This window comes from Syngnathoides biaculeatus, chromosome 2 (genome assembly GCF_019802595.1).
Source record: "Syngnathoides biaculeatus isolate LvHL_M chromosome 2, ASM1980259v1, whole genome shotgun sequence".
In the NCBI taxonomy this organism is placed as follows: Eukaryota; Metazoa; Chordata; class Actinopteri; order Syngnathiformes; family Syngnathidae; genus Syngnathoides; species Syngnathoides biaculeatus.
Genome location: NC_084641.1, coordinates 32,321,629 through 32,338,534, shown reverse-complemented (window position 1 = coordinate 32,338,534; position 16,906 = coordinate 32,321,629). Strand labels below are relative to the sequence as shown.

Here is a 16,906-nt window from a genome sequence, read left to right as displayed (position 1 = left end):
AGCTATCGAAAAATTATATTTAATAAATAAATAAATAAAGGGGGATAATTTTGAATCTTTGTCTTGTCACGCTGAATAAATATATGATGGGAATGACTGCAAAAAGTCAGACAGAGCTCTGTTGTCCTTAACCTAATGTACATGTTGCCATAGCAGTGGTGGACCTCCTCCAAGAGCTGACTGACATTGACACACTCAATGAAAGTGAGGAGGGAGCAGAGGTCCTCATAGATTCTCTGGTAAGTGAGTTCACCATCAAATGAACACTTTGTGGAGTCAGTTCTTCTGGCCTCTGGCATACAAATCTAGGAACAGAAGTTGGTTTGGTCAGTTGATCATTCAGGGACTCAGTTGGACATTATAATCATTACTTTTTTTTTCTGGTTGTTAAGTCAAAGACCTTTTATTAATTATTATTAATTCAAAACAAAGTTTGAGATAACTATTTATAAACTGATAAAAAATATATGTTTTGTAGAAAGGCATGGTGATGTATTGGCTGCTTGTCAAGTGGTTTGGCCCCAAACTAAAGAAATTGTCAGTCTGGCACTGATTATGAAGCAACACACTTGACTGTTTTAGCAGGGCGACAACAACAGTTGTCCACATTTTGTTGGGCCAATTAAAACATATGCAGATTGGTGTTGTCTCGAGGAAAGGGTTCCAATTCAACAGATTTGTCTGTATTTCCCATATGCACACATTTACAACTGGAATGACTAGCTAAAGATTGGCACTGGTTAAAGTAACACTACAGTGATATCCCCCATCACTGATATACATGTAAAATATTTTGTTGTTTGGGTGGTTTAGTACAAGGAACCAGAGTAGAATAAATAATGGAAAAAAATGCAGTGTCCCACTTTTCAATTTATCTTCCTTAGCCAGGTCTGAACAGATGGAGCAGCATTCATTTCGAGCAGGAGTTCCCCAATTTACTTGTTTCGGGTCACTTCCTTCTGTTTCCTTGTGAGGACACTGATGTGTTCCCAGGCTAAGTGCGAGAGCTAGTCCCTCTAGCATGACCAGAGTTAGCCCCAATTACACCTCATCTTTGGACATGACTGAAACACCTCACCACGGTGTTGTCAATCTCTGCTATAGCGTGTATGTTAGTTACTGTAAATAGCTTATAGTTCCTTACACAGTGTCCAAGGATGAGCCCAACACTTTATGTAGAGAACTAATTTCTGCCATTTGTATTGTTGTACCACTACCCCAAAGCAGAAAGTTTCTGGTGAAGTGTATGGCTAAAATTCAGGATGTCAATCGTAGTAGTAGTAGTAGTAGTATTTGAACACCATGGTGCTGCCTGTTGATTGATCGGACAGTGAACCATTATACCTGCAAAACAATGTAGCATAAGAGAGTTATAGGAAGAAAATGAAAACCTCAAATTAAAAAGACTACATTTGCAAAAGGAATCGCGTTTGTCACTTATTGATAAAGTCAGCACTACTCTGTTTATTTTAGTACTAGAATTTTTTTGATTAATGTCTAAGTGAACATAACTTTACCACTTAATGTACATGAGGGACCTTATATTTTTCACTGGCCAAACCTTGTGATCAAAGAGTACAATTTTAGAACAGCCTTGTGGCTAAATTCTGCATAGTACAGTAGACCAGTAATACGAGCTCATCACTGAAAAGGCTGCACCGATTACCTCTGTTGCTCATGCTCAATCATTTACCCACTATTAGGTAAAACCCCTCGATACTATGTTGTTAAACACCTGCCCTTAATGTGGCACTTCTCTCCCAACAGACAGGCCACAATGTCCTCTTTTCTAACTGAGAACTATAGCGCCAGATTTGGAGGCGCTGCAAACAGGTTCTATTGCCATTTCCCTGGCCTGATGAGGATGACAATACTACATCATCCAAAAATATCTGCGATGACAGGCCTTGCAAACTGCTCATTGTGGTTCTGAATTGGCTTGTAGGCTCGATGTCATATTGTTTAGGACAGTAATGCAGCTTGCTTTTCAACACTCCAAAGGGAATAACAATGACATAAAAATGCAGTCCATTTACTGGGCAATGGGGCGATATAAACCTCGCTACTCTTTACAGCATCCTTCAGGCAAGACTTTTTCAGGGGAGCAAGGGTTGGTTGGACCCATTTGTCTCTTCACTTGCTGCAATGCCTCAAAGTCCTCTGTCCTTGTTGCTGGAAGGCCAGGTGGTACCCTTGATAAGATGAATCAGAAAAGATCCCCGACTATCCCTGGTGGCTCATAAATCAGTGTGGACTCTGTCTCCTTCGTGTGCAATTGCACTTTTATCCAGCCAGACGGCACCCTGTGAGCGTTATTTGATTATCCAGTCTCTTGACTGATAGCCCTTCTGCATATTTCCAAAATGTTTTACCTTAGTCATCCATCTATCCATTTTCGGTACTGCTTATCCTAAGAAGGGTTGCAAGTGTGGTTGAGCCAATCTCTGTTACCTTGAGGTGAGAGTCAAGTTACAACCTGAACTAGTCGCCAGCCCATCGCAGGGCACGTATCGTCAACAACCATTTGCACTCTTATTCACACTTACAGGAAATTTAGTTTTCAGTCAACCTACCATACATGTTTGTGTGTGGGAAGAAACGGGAGTATCCTGAGACAACCCACGGAGGCACGGGGAGAACATGCAAACTCCACGCAATTTAGGGCCGGGATTTAAATCTTGGTCCTCAGAACTGAGGAAGATGTGCCAGTCGATTTGGTGTAACCACTTTTATTTGGTGTTGATAGTTTTATGTATTCTATGTTTTCAATGTTTTCTTTTCACTCATCACTTTATTTAAAGGTCAAGTGTCATCCCTATAAACATTCTAAAATTGATATTGTAATGAAAAATACATATAACATTATTCACTTCAATGCCTACACAAAAAAATAAATGTGAGCGGAGAGCGCGTCATTCATGCGCAGAGTTGCAGAAGTGTCATTCTACGACATCCAAGTGGTCGCCATATTGGCTGTATCCTCTATCCATGATGTCACCCGGACATTCGCGAACGAAAACACGCGGTGGACCTTACTATGGGATACGAACACGCCCCTTCTGACACGGAAGCTCTTTTCGAAAACGAGAACACCACACAACCGCGTGAAGTTACCGGGGCAATATTACACTATTATTTCAAACCATATTCAGTTGATATGCGATCACGGCCAAACAGCCTCCCCATCCGATCCACTTCCGCGGCAGAGATGAGCCATCGCGGCACATCGCAGCCGGCCGGTGTGGCTCATTTTGGCGCCGAGGTGGCTTATCACGAAGACGAGCCATGCTGCTTTAGGGGATTGTTCATAAACACTGCAGTACGCGATGAACAACACCGATGAGCCACGGCGCTTTACTGTATTGTTGTCGCATGTGGCTGAGTGAGGCATTGTTGGCTGCGTTGTTCAGAGCCGCCGCCGTCCCCAAGCCCGACGCGCAGCCTTCGCCGAAGCTGTGAGTGGCGAACGCGGCGCCTCAGCCGGTGTGGCTCATTTTCGGCGCCGTGGTAGCTTATAATGGAGCCGAGCCGTGCTGCTTTATGGGGTTGTTCATAGCCGCCGTAGTACGCGATGAACAACACCGTTGAGCCGGGGCGCTTTACTGCGTTGTCGTCACACGCGGGTGAGTGAGGCATTGTCGGCTGCATTCTTCAGAGCCGCAGCTGTCCGCAAGCCCAACGCCCAGCCTTCGCCGAAGCCGTGACTGGCGAACGCGGGGCCTCAGCCGGTGTGGCTCATTTTCGGCGCCGTGGTAGCTTATAATGGAGCCGAGCCGTGCTGCTTTATGGGGTTGTTCATAGCCGCCGTAGTACGCGATGAACAACACAGTTGAGCCGGGGCGCTTTATTGCGTTGTCGTCGCACGAGGGTGAGTGAGGCATTGTCGGCTGCATTCTTCAGAGCCGCCGCCGTCCGTGAGCGCAAAGCACAGCCTTTGCTGGCGAAGCAACGCAACAGCCCGATGCCGTCCGACGCACACATCGACACATTTCATACGCGGATCTTTTGTTACATTATGAGAGACCGATTACGTGGTCAGGCCCAAACTTTTTTTTTTTCAGTAGCTGTATACACACCTACCTCTCATTCGGACTCCACGAAGCTCTCTTCCTCTACACCCATGCAATCCATTTTTCACAACGAACACGGTCGCTTGCAAACTTATGAAGGGTAAATCCATCCACCCGAGTGTTCAAACAATGTCCAGCAATGCAAAGAGCTGGCATTTTGGCCAACACGGAGGAACAACGGGCTACCTTCCCGAAGGTAAAACTGATGGAAACAAATGAGTCCACTTGAGGGCGGTACTGTCCTTTACGTCACTTCCTGCTTCTTCTCGAAAACAAATCCCTCGAGAGGATTTTCATGGCAGGAGTTACAAAAAGCTGTATACGTCAAAATCATGTTTTGTGGTGTTTTGTGGTTTTTTCATTAATAACATACTAAAAATCCTGCATTTCATGACAGTGGCCCTTTGACAAAATATAAGGATAACAATTAACATTGTATGATATCGGGGGGGGGGGGTATTTCACGGTTTTCTCTATATTGAACATATACAACATAGAAATATTTTCCCCCTAGCATTTGAAAGATGTAATGATAGTGAATCTTTCTGACTTAAATGTTGACGTCTTGACCAAAACTCCTTTTTCTGTGTGTAGTTGGAAGGCCAGGTGGTCGCGTTACTGGTCCAGAATATGGAACGACTGGATGAGCAGGTTAAAGAGGAAGCTGATGGTGTCTTCAACACACTGGGTGAGGATTTTCTTTTGAAGAAACTGTGCCTTTTTCGCATCGCTTTAAAAAAAAAAAAAAAAGATATTCTCAAATGATACACCCATAAGCAGGACATCTTGCAAAATGGTGCACAGACTTTTGTCTATTCCGCTGTTCCGCAAGAGAATTTTCTTTATAGAACATAATTGAAATTGGTTTAATCCATTGTGGGAAATAAATAATATTTTCTGCAATGACTCGTTTTAGTGCCAGGTGTCTTTTAATGAGAATGAGCTATGCAATGGCCGCACGGCTGGGAACTGATGAGAAAGTCTGCCCCACAGTTCGAAGGACTGGGGTTCGCATGTTCTCCCCATGGGTGTGTGGGTTTTCTCCTGGCGCTCCTGTTTCCTCCCACATCCCAAAAACATGCATTGACTAGAGACTAAATTGTCCTTTGGTATGATTTTTAGTGTTTGTTTGTGTGCCCTGCGCTTGGCTGGAAACCAGTTCAGGGTGTATCCCTTCTCCTGCCAGAAGATACCCGCGATGGGTTCCAGCACTCCTGCAACCGTTGTGATTATACCTGGCTCAGATAATGGCTGGATGTATGGATGGATGAATGTAGTTACGCAATAGCTTGGATGTATCGTAGCTCAATATTTGTTCTTTAGGCTGAAAACTAGTTGATATTGCCCCACCAGTCTCCTTTTTTTATTTTACTTTGGAGAACATGATTTGTCTTTTAGAATTGTGAATCTTTATCAATAATCTTTTTCACGATTAAATGATGGGACTGTGTTTCAAACCAGCACATAAGGATAAACGACCAGGTCATTATTTTCTCAACTGCTGATCATTTCTTAGTCATCGTATCATGAAGTACTTATTTCTTCTTCTTTTCCTTTCGGCTTGTTAGGGGTCGCCACAACGTGTCATCTTTTTCCATCCAAGCCTATCTAATGCATCTTCCTCTCTAACACCCACTGTCCTCATGTCGTCCCTCACAACATCCATCAACCTTTTCTTTGGTTTTCCTCTCGCTCTTTTGCCTGGCAGAGCCATCCTCAGCACCATTCTACCATGAAGTACTTATTTGTATGTTAAAAAAAAAATTCTGCATTTATGAAATTATCTGTATACCGAAATCCACCCTCCATCACAGGGCTTCAGTCATGGAAGATGCTTTTTGTTCTGCTCTTCTTCCTCTTTTCACACCTTGATCATGCGTTTCGGGTCATGTCTCCTGCCCTCAGCTGTATGTCACTAGCTATCGATGTCCGTAGGCAGACAAAGGAATTGCTGCAGCTGGCAGGGAGAAACTCTTCACATCACAACAGGTGGTGAAGCGGTCGGAGGGTTACGAGGCTCAGTTAGAATCAAGTGAATAAAAGTTTTCACGAACCATATCGATTGGTCATTAGCAAGTTAACTCACACAAATGTTAAAAGAAATTAAATCAGGATCAGTAAAACCAATAAAAACAGACCAGACAGGAAGTGAGTGCTGGATCACGACCAGTTCTTTAGCTATTGTTCTGGGGTTGATTTTAACATTTTGGACCATCCATTCATTTTCTTAGCCACTTATCCTCATGGGGGTCACGGGAGTGCTTGAGCCTATCCCAGCTGTTAACGGGCATGAGGCGGGGTACACCCTGAACTGGTTGCCAGCCAATCGCAGGACGCATAGAGACAGACAACAGTCACAATCACACCTAGGGGCAATTTGGAGTGTCCAATTAATGTTGTATGTTTTTGCGATGTGGGAGGAAATTGGAGTGCCCGGTGGAAACCCACGCAAGCACAGGGACAACACGCAAACTCCACACCGTCGGGGCCGGGATTGAACCCGGGACCTCACAACTGTGAGGTCAACGCTTTCCAGCTGACCCACCATGCCGCCAATTAAGGACCAAAACACGTTCACTTCTGGGACACAGACCCTGTTTCCTTCTTGAGTGGTGTGATGGACATTCCCATGATGCTTATGGTAACGTATAATTGTTTGAACAGATGAACGTGGTGCCTTCAAGCATCTGTAAATTGAACCCAAGAATGAGGAAGTCCACCATTCTTTCTCTGATTTCCTCGCTATTTTCTTTTGATTTTTGCTTTCAAACAAGGAAGCAAAGTGTTTTAGGTGTGGCCTTAAATACATCCTCAGGCACGTTGTTGGTTAACCTATCTGGAGCTTCCAAAACTATGGCGTCACCATCTGGGCATCCCTATGTTCTTCAAAACGTTTGACCTCAAAGAAAATAATGTAAAATTCTCGAAGAAATTCTATCTCATTATTCTAGCACTGAACAAAATTAAATATAATTTTGTCATCCCGACTGGGCTGAAACATGAGAGGTTTAGAGTGATTTGACTTCAGACAGCGAGACAAAAATTAAATTTTTGCACAGTGTGTGTGTATGTCGTTAAGGGTTTCCCATACAAATCATACAGTTAAAGATAGATTTTAGATTTTTACATTTAAATAAGATATATATATATATATATATATATATATATATATTATATATATATATATATATATGAATATATGAATCAACCTCTGATTTATATGCAATACCATGATGAGACTCCATGACCTAAAGGTAGGGCATCACATAGTTTACCAAGTCCTTGTCTGCTTTTAGCCTGGCACAACTCAAAACTTTTCTGACTCTCAGCTCTTTTTGCTTCGAATAACTCCACTGAGATGATTCTTTTCTTTGCCGCCAGATTGAGGCCGAGTCACAGGAGAGCTGTTGAGGTGTGTGTGTGTGTGTGTGTGTGCGTGCGTGTGTGTGCACACGTGTGTGTCTGGTGGGGGAATATGGATCCAGATGTGTGTCAGGGGAGTAGCGCCTGTGTATAGTCTATTCAAGTGTGTGCCTCTGTTGGTGCGCCTGTGTTATGGAGGGAGCTCTCTTAGCTTCAATAAGCCTTTTGTCTGCTCTTTGCTCTCAGCCTGCTGTCCTCCTGGAGCCTGTCTGTCTGCTCCATTTGAATCCCTGATAAAGGCCTCTGCCTCTCCTTGCTTTGCCTGGCTCAGTTACCAGCAGCTCCTTCAGCGGTTGTTTCCTCATTTGTACTTTTCCTTTGTTTCAACTCTTTTCATATGTCCCTAATTTTCTGTATTGTTTGTTTTACTCTTATTTCTTCATTCACCGTATTCTCGGTCTACTGTTGTCCCAGACTCCCATAGCTTTCCACCTTTCATCATCTTTCCACCCTCCCTTCTGTTTTACCTCTGCCTCAATTCGCCTCCCTTCCCCTCCTCATTTCATTCGTTTGTATTCCCTTCCCTCATCACAATTCCACATTATTGCTCTGTCTGTCCCCTTCTGTGGCAGTCCACTGTGATGAACATATCATGTGGCAGAAGCTGCTTTCTAATCATTGTCTAAGGGGGAATGGGGACCAAACTCAGACAAATCTTTCAATATCAACACAAACTGTTGTATCCCTTATTGTCCCTCAAAACTGTTTGTTAAAGTTTTGCCTAGAGCTTTTATTGAAGGCCAATATATTGAATTTTTGGCACATACAGTAGGAAATATATGAGAGGCCCCGTAGCTCAGTGGTTAGAGCACTGGTTTGGTAAACCAGAGGTTGTGGGTTCGTATCCCACTGGGGCCTCCACTCCCTGAGAAGGGTTGCGTCAGGAAGGGCATCCGGCGTAAAAATTGTGCCAAACATATATATGCGTTCATCTGAGATGACGCGCTGTTGCGACCCCGAAAGGGACAAGCTGAAAGAAACACACACAGTAGGAAATATATAATCTTAATACTGCCGCACACTTGTTGCCACTATCTGCCACAGAAGAGAGATATTTTTGACAGGCTAAGACAGATGGGAGTTATGTATATGATGGATGTTTCTTTGACACAGATGTCTCCACATTCTGAGTGTGATACCCCTAGACAGGCTGAAAAAAAATTGCTGCATATCACACTGCGTGCAGTTCATCTTTGACATTTTTATGAGGTAGCAGTAGGCAAGAAGTCCGGGATGATGGTGGATATAGGATCTCTATCAGCACCAAAATGTATCCAACACTTTACACTTATGCAGTTTTTTGATATCTAGTTGAATGAATTGTCTGCCTTTGACAAAAGCAATTTTGAGTGGTGGATTTTGATGTTTCATATGGTATTTTTGTCCCTCAGCCATTATAGAAAATATGGCAGAGTTTAGACCAGGCCTTTGCACAGAAGCAGCTCAACAAGGACTTATGCAATGGCTGCTCAAGAGAATTAAGGTAAGAACCCCATTCTTTTTCAGTCACTGCAAACTTACAGTAAAATTCAAGATATTTTAGAATATGTAACAAACGTAGGGCCATATTTATTTGTATGTCCAATTAAATCGTGACAAATGGCAATTCCTTCAATTATCTTTATATGCTTTCACGAAATACAATCAGTGGTTTTTATTCTAAACCCGCTTACTGTACGTTATCTCATCAGAACACAACATAAAAAAACTCATAATACAGATAATGTGTGTGGAGCAGACCCCAAGATCATGGGACACTCCAACATCTTTAATTCTGGGTGATTTGATTTGAAGCATGAGGAACAACTCTATTGTAACTCTAATAATCTTTTTATTTTTCTTCTAATTCAGATTTGCACCAAAATGTTGGGGTCAGGTTTTGCCTGCCATATCTTCCAGCTTGCCACATTTTTTTTATTGAATTGGAATCAACAGATTATATAAATATAATTGGAAATCACAACATGCATCTGCATGTAAAGTCCTTACAGTGTCTTCCAGTCATCATTATAATAGAATATAATCTATTTTTATGCCTTGTGTCATGTTAGGAGACTCACTCACATCCTGCTGGTCCTATCGGTATTGGTATTAGTAATATATTTTGTAGACTAGCGCACGATACGTCACTTTAAACTGCTCCATTTGCACAATTTTTATTGCACTGGTCCATAACGGGAACCGCGAATGGGTAAAGGCACTCTACAAGCTTAACATAATGTGGGACGTTGACACACTTTTCCCTGTTCTAAAGGAAGATCATGCACGACTCTTATAAAGAATAGTTCCTATACACAGAAATGTCTCTTTTTCTTTGTTCATTGTTATGAATGTTGCATGAAGGCAGCACTGACTGCCGGAGAAAAATTCCATGTGTGTTTTTACACACTTGGCCAATAAATTCATTCTGATTTTGAAGTTCTGCTATTGCTCTATAAATCACTAAATGGTTTAGGTCCTGAATACATGAAATGCTTACGGAATTCAAACTCAGTAGAGTTCTGAGATTGACAGACTCTGGTCAGATCGTGGAGCACAGAATCCAAAGCAAACACGGTGATGCAGCATTTAGCTATTATGCTGCAAAAAATGGAAATAGGTTGCCAACACAGATGATGTCAGCCCCAAGTGTGAATGTTTTTAAATTCAGGTTGAAAACTTCTTTTCTCATGCCTTTTTAGAGTACTTCCACTTTTAATGATAGTTCTTGCATTGCACGCTGTTTTTAAATTGTATTTTTTCATATTTTTATATCTTGTGTTGTCATTTTTTGTTTCTCCCCCCATTTTAAATGATTTGTTTCTTTGTATTCAAATCGTTTTAATCATGTAAAGCACATTGACTTAACTTGTGTATAAAATGCGCTGTACAAATAACTTACCTTTGCTTTGTTTTGAAATTAAAAGCTGTATAAAGTAAGAGCTAATTGAAGTTTTCTGTTTCCTGTTAGGCAAAGATGCCTTTTGATGCTAACAAGCTCTACTGCAGTGAAATTCTGGCCATCTTGTTGCAAAACAATGACAGTAAGTTTGTCATAATTAATCACATGACTTATAAATGATGTTCCAGACCTCCTTGTCTCTTTTTAATTAACTTTCCTGAAAAAGTCTCACTGCAAATGCCCTTTTCAATATTCCTCCCTCGTCTTCACTTTTTGTGATTTTGTCCCATCACTTCTTGTTGGTATTTGCTTCCATACTTTTCTGTTAACCTCTCCATCTCTTTTAATTTAATTTTCTCTCTCACCATTGTCTGCTCTGTTTTCTTTTTTTATTGCTCCCTTTAACTTATAAAGTGTCAGGTATCAGGGCAATAATTGGGTGTTCTGATTAATAGTGTCGTACAAAGATCTACATTCATGTCCTATTTCACCTTGACTATCCTCATTCTCCTTTGGGTCTTCATTTATTAATTTAAGATGGAAGGAGAAAACTTTGTCAATGGCATTTAAGGGCCTTCGTTTAAGAAATCGGTTTTCTTTTTCTTTTCTCACTCAGTTTTTCATTCTGTCTTCCACAGACACGAGAGAACTCTTGGGGGAGCTGGATGGCATTGATGTGTTACTGCAGCAATTATCTGTATGACTCTTTTGGAGATGGTTGTTTGTCCTTTGCATTCATAACACGAATAACTGCACATCATCCTTTTTAGACTTTGGGAACACAAATATCAGTAATTTCTTGGCCGCAGACCGGAAGTTTAATACAATCACAACCACCTGATGCTACTCTATCAATAGGGTCTGCACTAATGTGTCATGCCCCCTTTCCACAACATCATACTTTGCTTATCATGATTCTTTTTCCTCTTGGTGCTTTTCCATTGGTCCAACCATGTACTAGAACAATCAGTTGGTGTTACATATGAACATGTTATCAGCAGCCAAAACATTGGGGGTGATGGAAAACAGAGCTGGTTTCTTATTTGTCTCATTTGTTATGATCACGTAATTTTGATACACAGCAAGAAGTCTTATCTCCTCATTAGTAAATAATTTTCCTTATATCGAGCCTTGTTCTCAAGTAAATAGAGATGTATTTATCTTTTCCTGTAACCTTGTAGAGCTAATACTGCGTTATGTGAAAGAAAAGCACAAAACTAGTGAAAGACATACAGCAAATAGCACACTTTTAATGGAGATTAGTGCACTGATATTTTCCATGTATCGTGTCACTTACTTGTAGGTGTTTAAACGTCACAATCCATCCACAGCTGAGGAGCAGGAGATGATGGAGAATCTGTTCGATGCGCTGTGTTCCTGCCTAATGCTGGCAGCCAATCGGGACCGTTTCCTTAAAGGAGAGGGTCTTCAGTTAATGAATCTCATGCTTCGGTGAGAGTGAATGTTTGACTAAGTCTCATCAGCGTGTGGCACTATAAAAGATGACAAATCCAGTACAGACTTGAGCTCTGACATTGTGCTTTTAATTAACTAAGTGTACATACAAATACACATAACTCATGATTGGATCAATATTACTTTAATTCAAAAATTTTGACAATTGTCTACAATAATAACACAAGGAAAAGGACAGAAAAAACATTTATTTGGAACGTTGTGGAAGGCTATACAAAAATGCCCATGCAAAAGTTTATTTCTGCCAACTTAGTGTGACGTATGACAACACCTATGACTTTTCTAAGATTTTGGGAAGACTTTGTGATCATGCGTTTTCAATTCACTTCACGCTAAATTGCTTCAGTTTTGTATTGCGTAGCTTTTGAAATTAGGCCCAGTGATGTTGTAATCCCTGTCAGTTGAAGGAAAATAATAAAATAGGTTGGTATAGTATGTAACTGGTCAAGCTCTCTAATGGGAGGGTTAATTTGACCTTCACACCAGCTGACAACTGACCACTACTCTTGTGTGTTGGATACTCTCAGTGAATTTTGGGGTCATAACTATATTGTTGTTGACACCGGGAGGTTTTAAGTCAAGTGTCTAGCAAGTGAATAGGATACTTCCCCATTGGAAAGTGTGCTTTATATTCCTCCATCCCTGGCCACTACAACCATCCATCATACCTAATGTTTCTGTCTGGAGAACCATACTCAACTGCCTGAAATATGTCCCCCTACTCTAGGATAAATATTGTCATCTGTCATTTGTGGCAACGCAGGAAGAAAAATGGCTACAATTCCGTTGTGAAGGCATGCACTGAAAAGAGAAACTGTTAACACTCATATCTTGCTGCTATTATGGTAATATGCAATGGTGTGAATAAGAGTTTGTTCCCTTCATGATTTCTTATTTTTGTGCATATTTGTCACACTTAAATGTTTCTCATCATCACACAATTGAAACTGAGTCAAAGAAATTACAAGAACACACAAAATGAAGTTTACAAGTGTTTTATATTAAGGTAGAAAAGAAATCACAGACTAAGTGGCCTTGTGTAGAAAAGTGATTTTACACCTTTTTTTATCACTCTCTCGCAAAGGACCTTGTAGGTTTGTTTTTTGTTTCTCAATAATAAAAAACCTTTAAAAACTGCATTTTGTGTTTACGTGTTTTATCTTTGACTAATAATAAACGTTTGATGAGAAACATTGACAAACATGCTAAAAAAAAGAAATCAGGAAGTGGGCAATCAGTGTCATATTGCTGTAAAATGCATATTTTTTATTTATTTTGAAAACTGACAAATATGTTGCCATTCAACTTCTTTTCACAATTGACCGAAATATATTTATACCATGACAAAATATCTGTTTGTTTTTTTTTTTAAGGCATTATTTTTTTTTTATTTTTAACAAAGCAACAACCTTCCGTTACATTTAATGGCAATAGTTGCTGTTGATGACAACTTGTTTTTTCTGTTTAATGCAGGGAAAAGAAAATGTCTCGGACCAGCTCCCTCAAAGTTCTGGACCATGGGATGATAGGCCCAGAGGGAGGAGACAACTGCCATAAGTTTGTGGATATCCTCGGTTTACGGACCATCTTTCCACTTTTCATGAAAACGCCAAAGAAGATGAGAACCTCAGGCAGTACTGAGAAAGAGCATGAAGGTCAGTCACTGATTACAACAAAATTAGCAGAGTGCTACAAAGATGTTACATGACTTCTTGTTGAAGCTTCATATATGAGTCATCGGTGAAGGTTTTTTAAATTGAGGGCAAATAAGCCTCGGCTGAGAAGTAAAACAGCTGGCTACACTACATGATACCTGCTCATTAACAAGCTGATTTTCAAGAGACTATATACTCCTCTCGCTATGTACCAGTTATGCCTTTAATATAAGTAACATTAGCTTAGCAGGATTAAATTTTTTTTTTCTTCATTCTCTCAAGCTGCAAAAAAAAAAAAAAAATCGCTCAGAGCCAATGAAAGGATGTGACTGGCCATACTGTCCGTCAAGCAAGGCATTGCTCAACGCTAAGACGGTTGGAGACGACATGAAAATACGTCTTATAGCATGACGCCCAGAGTTCTGTCCGATACCGTTAAACATTTAGAAGGTGATAATAAACGAAGGTACATGGAAAAATGAGAGACACTTGCATAGATGACCCATATTTAATGCCAAAGTCGATGTTTTCGCCAAAAAGGAATTGTACTGTTAACCCGCTTTCGCTCGTCTTGGATAACTGGATCTACGGATGTATCTGGTGAGTAAGTCGTCAAGATTTACATGGAAGAGTTTGAAAGAGTAGAAAAGTCTGGACACATACAAATACTTTGTTGCTAGCTCTGTTTTCAACGGGGAGACGGCTTGTGACCGCGAAAGTGTGTTTGGCTACACGTTAACCTTTGCCGAAATCCATTGATCTTTTCAGCTAGTAGCCAATACAAATACCAATATTTAAATAAATGACCCCAGGTTTTACACAAACTCACATTCATTAACTATGATTGGAAAAAAAAAAGAGGACAAGCGAGTCGGTTCCTCAGTAGCGTTTCCCAATAAGCATTTATAATGTCTGTTGGCTCGTTTGAGAACAATGCGTAAAAAAAAAAAAAAAAAATTAAGACCGAGTCCTCTCCAACGTACACGGAAGTGTGTTGCTACCACACGTTAAACTTCAGTAAACTTCTTTGTGACAGACGTTTTTTTTTTAAATATGCATTGTTCTCAAATGAGCCCAATGTGTATTTAAAAAAAGAAAATAAACCGCTGGGATTGGCTTCAGCCACCGTAAACTGAAGCGTGTTGTGGCCACATGTTAACCTACGTATACTTCTGTGACTGACTGTCAAACTGCCTGAATTCTGTTTGTTTTATTAAAGTTCTTTTGAATGAAGTTTCTCTATTGTAACAATACTGTAGATTGATTAAATACTTTAGTCGAAGGTAAGTAGGATGTCTCCCTCTTCTTTTTCTTTCTTACATTTATTACTACAGCTTCGTCCAGCATAAACCTTAATGTAAGATTGATCCCCGTGAAATACTTTCTTAAATCACTAAGTGCAAACAAACAGGCATTAGTGCACAGACCAGCATAATTAATTGATGTTGTAAATGTGTTGTAATGGGGAGGGGAGATGAATAAATTGCAGCTTTCTTTCTGAATATTCCTTTTCAGGTTAACTTTTTTCTCATCGCTAGTGGTCATATTATTTCATTCTTTGTGAAATGAGAGTAGGATAGAAAATTGTGGCAGCCAGGTTGTTATATTTAGATGGCTAATGGTGTGCACAGGCACTGAAGTAAACAAGTCATTTAGAGTTTGAGTTTCAGCGCTCACAGCTCCATCATTGAAAAGTTGCTTTAGTGTTCCTCCCTCACACCTTTTGATAGCAGGAAATGGCTCCATCCTCACTCTTTTCTCTGTGAATGCAACAACAGAATAACCTCTTTCTTAAATAGGCAACAGCCTTCACATTTCAGAAAAAAACGAGTTTACAGTACAACCTCGGTTCTTGAACACAATTTGTTCCAAAAGGCGGTCCGAGAAGTGATTTGTTCGAAAACTGAAGTGATATTTCTCAATTCCAGTTAATTGAAAAAGAAATAATGCGTTACAAGCCTAAAAAATTGGGCTTTTTAAAGTATTTTTTTTAACTTTTCCTGATAATAAACTGCATAGTAGAAATACATGTGTAGTTTTAATACTTTGCATCATAAAATTATTTAAGAACTATATTTTTTGCTTAAAAGGTATGCTTTAGTAATTAGAGTAGGCTAGGCTGTGAGTGCATTGCCGTATCTGTAGCGGCTCGGCCCCCACCCTTGTTATGTTATTTCCGGGTTTCTTCGGGGCGTACGACTACTGGATTTTTGCTTGAAAACAGAAGCAAAAGAATCGCGAAATGTTCATTCGAAAACCGATTTGTTCGAGAACGGGGCCGTTCGAGAACTGAGGACTCACTGTATTCTGCATTTTCTATTTATGGGACTCTAGAACCAGATGGTAGGAAGACATTTTGCCGAGGTCACCTTTGCTGGATCAAAATAGAACCCCTCTCAATATATAACAAAGAAACTCTATTTTTAATTCTTACTACCCTTTTAGTTTATCACTTGTATTGCCTCTTTGATATTACCCAGTATTGAATTGTTAAACTGAGCTGCGGAACCATCAGAAGCAGCAGAAGAAGCAAAAAGATTAGATATTATCTGGATTCGTATCATGAATCTTTTGTCACATCTCTGTTTAAACCTTACAATCAGTCGAGCCTGTCTCTGTCCCTTTGGCATAGATAGCATTTTGAATGATGCTAGACTGATTTCTATCTGTGGTGTCAAAGCAAAGCTGTGATGGTCCCTTAATCCTTTTAGAGCAGTATATTTAACATAACGAAGGATTTGCTCAAATTCCCTCTGTATGGACACGTTTAATCATGTTAGTTCCTTTTTTTCAATAATAACTGATCATATTGCATGTCGATAATCTCATTAACTAATAATGAAATAGACCCTCAAATTTGCTTATAAATGAAATATTTAATATGCATTACTGGTACATAGTTTTAAAAGTCTTGATAATATTTCTATTCTCTTCTATTTTTATTGCTGAGCTTGCAGGATGTGTTTGGTATTGTTAGTAATGTATTTATTTTTTGGAAACTAAATGAGCAATATGTGTCCCGGTATTGTAGTGCCACTTTCTTTTTGTGGGTAACTTCTTTCACAATAGCTTGCCCTGCAAAAAATAAGTAAATACCAATACTATTGGTTTATAATGGGATGGTTAATTGACACCCCCCCCCCCCCCCTGCCACCTTTGTGAGAGTTCAGTTAATTTTGGCTCATGTCATGTCAGAACTTCACCGTGCCTTCTGCTGCTGCACAGTTAAAACAGACCTCTTGAGATGTTTTGCATGCAGGTTAAAGTTGGAATGAAAATGGACTTGCTTACACTAAGCCCATTGTAGGGCTTGTAAGTGTGAATTGTCAAGCTTTGAAAGTAGTCTTATTTTTAATGGGGAAAAAAAATCAGCAGGAACTGTCCTGATCATGACTTTCATT

At 40.2% G+C, this 16,906-nt stretch overlaps 1 protein-coding gene and 1 non-coding gene across 2 annotated transcripts in view; both read left to right on the top strand.

Annotated features, from left to right (window-relative positions):
* Nucleotides 1-16,906, top strand: part of ctnnbl1 (catenin, beta like 1) — a 67,094-nt gene that overhangs the window by 15,031 nt on the left and 35,157 nt on the right. The window contains exons 5-11 of the mRNA XM_061801136.1: nt 144-239; nt 4,665-4,758; nt 8,885-8,976; nt 10,444-10,516; nt 11,013-11,071; nt 11,678-11,826; nt 13,324-13,505. Of these exons, the coding sequence (XP_061657120.1) occupies nt 144-239; nt 4,665-4,758; nt 8,885-8,976; nt 10,444-10,516; nt 11,013-11,071; nt 11,678-11,826; nt 13,324-13,505 (745 nt within the window). The remainder of the gene's footprint in view (nt 1-143; nt 240-4,664; nt 4,759-8,884; nt 8,977-10,443; nt 10,517-11,012; nt 11,072-11,677; nt 11,827-13,323; nt 13,506-16,906) is intronic.
* Nucleotides 8,279-8,351, top strand: trnat-ggu (transfer RNA threonine (anticodon GGU)). The gene has a single exon. It is a non-coding gene; the product is annotated as a tRNA-Thr (tRNA).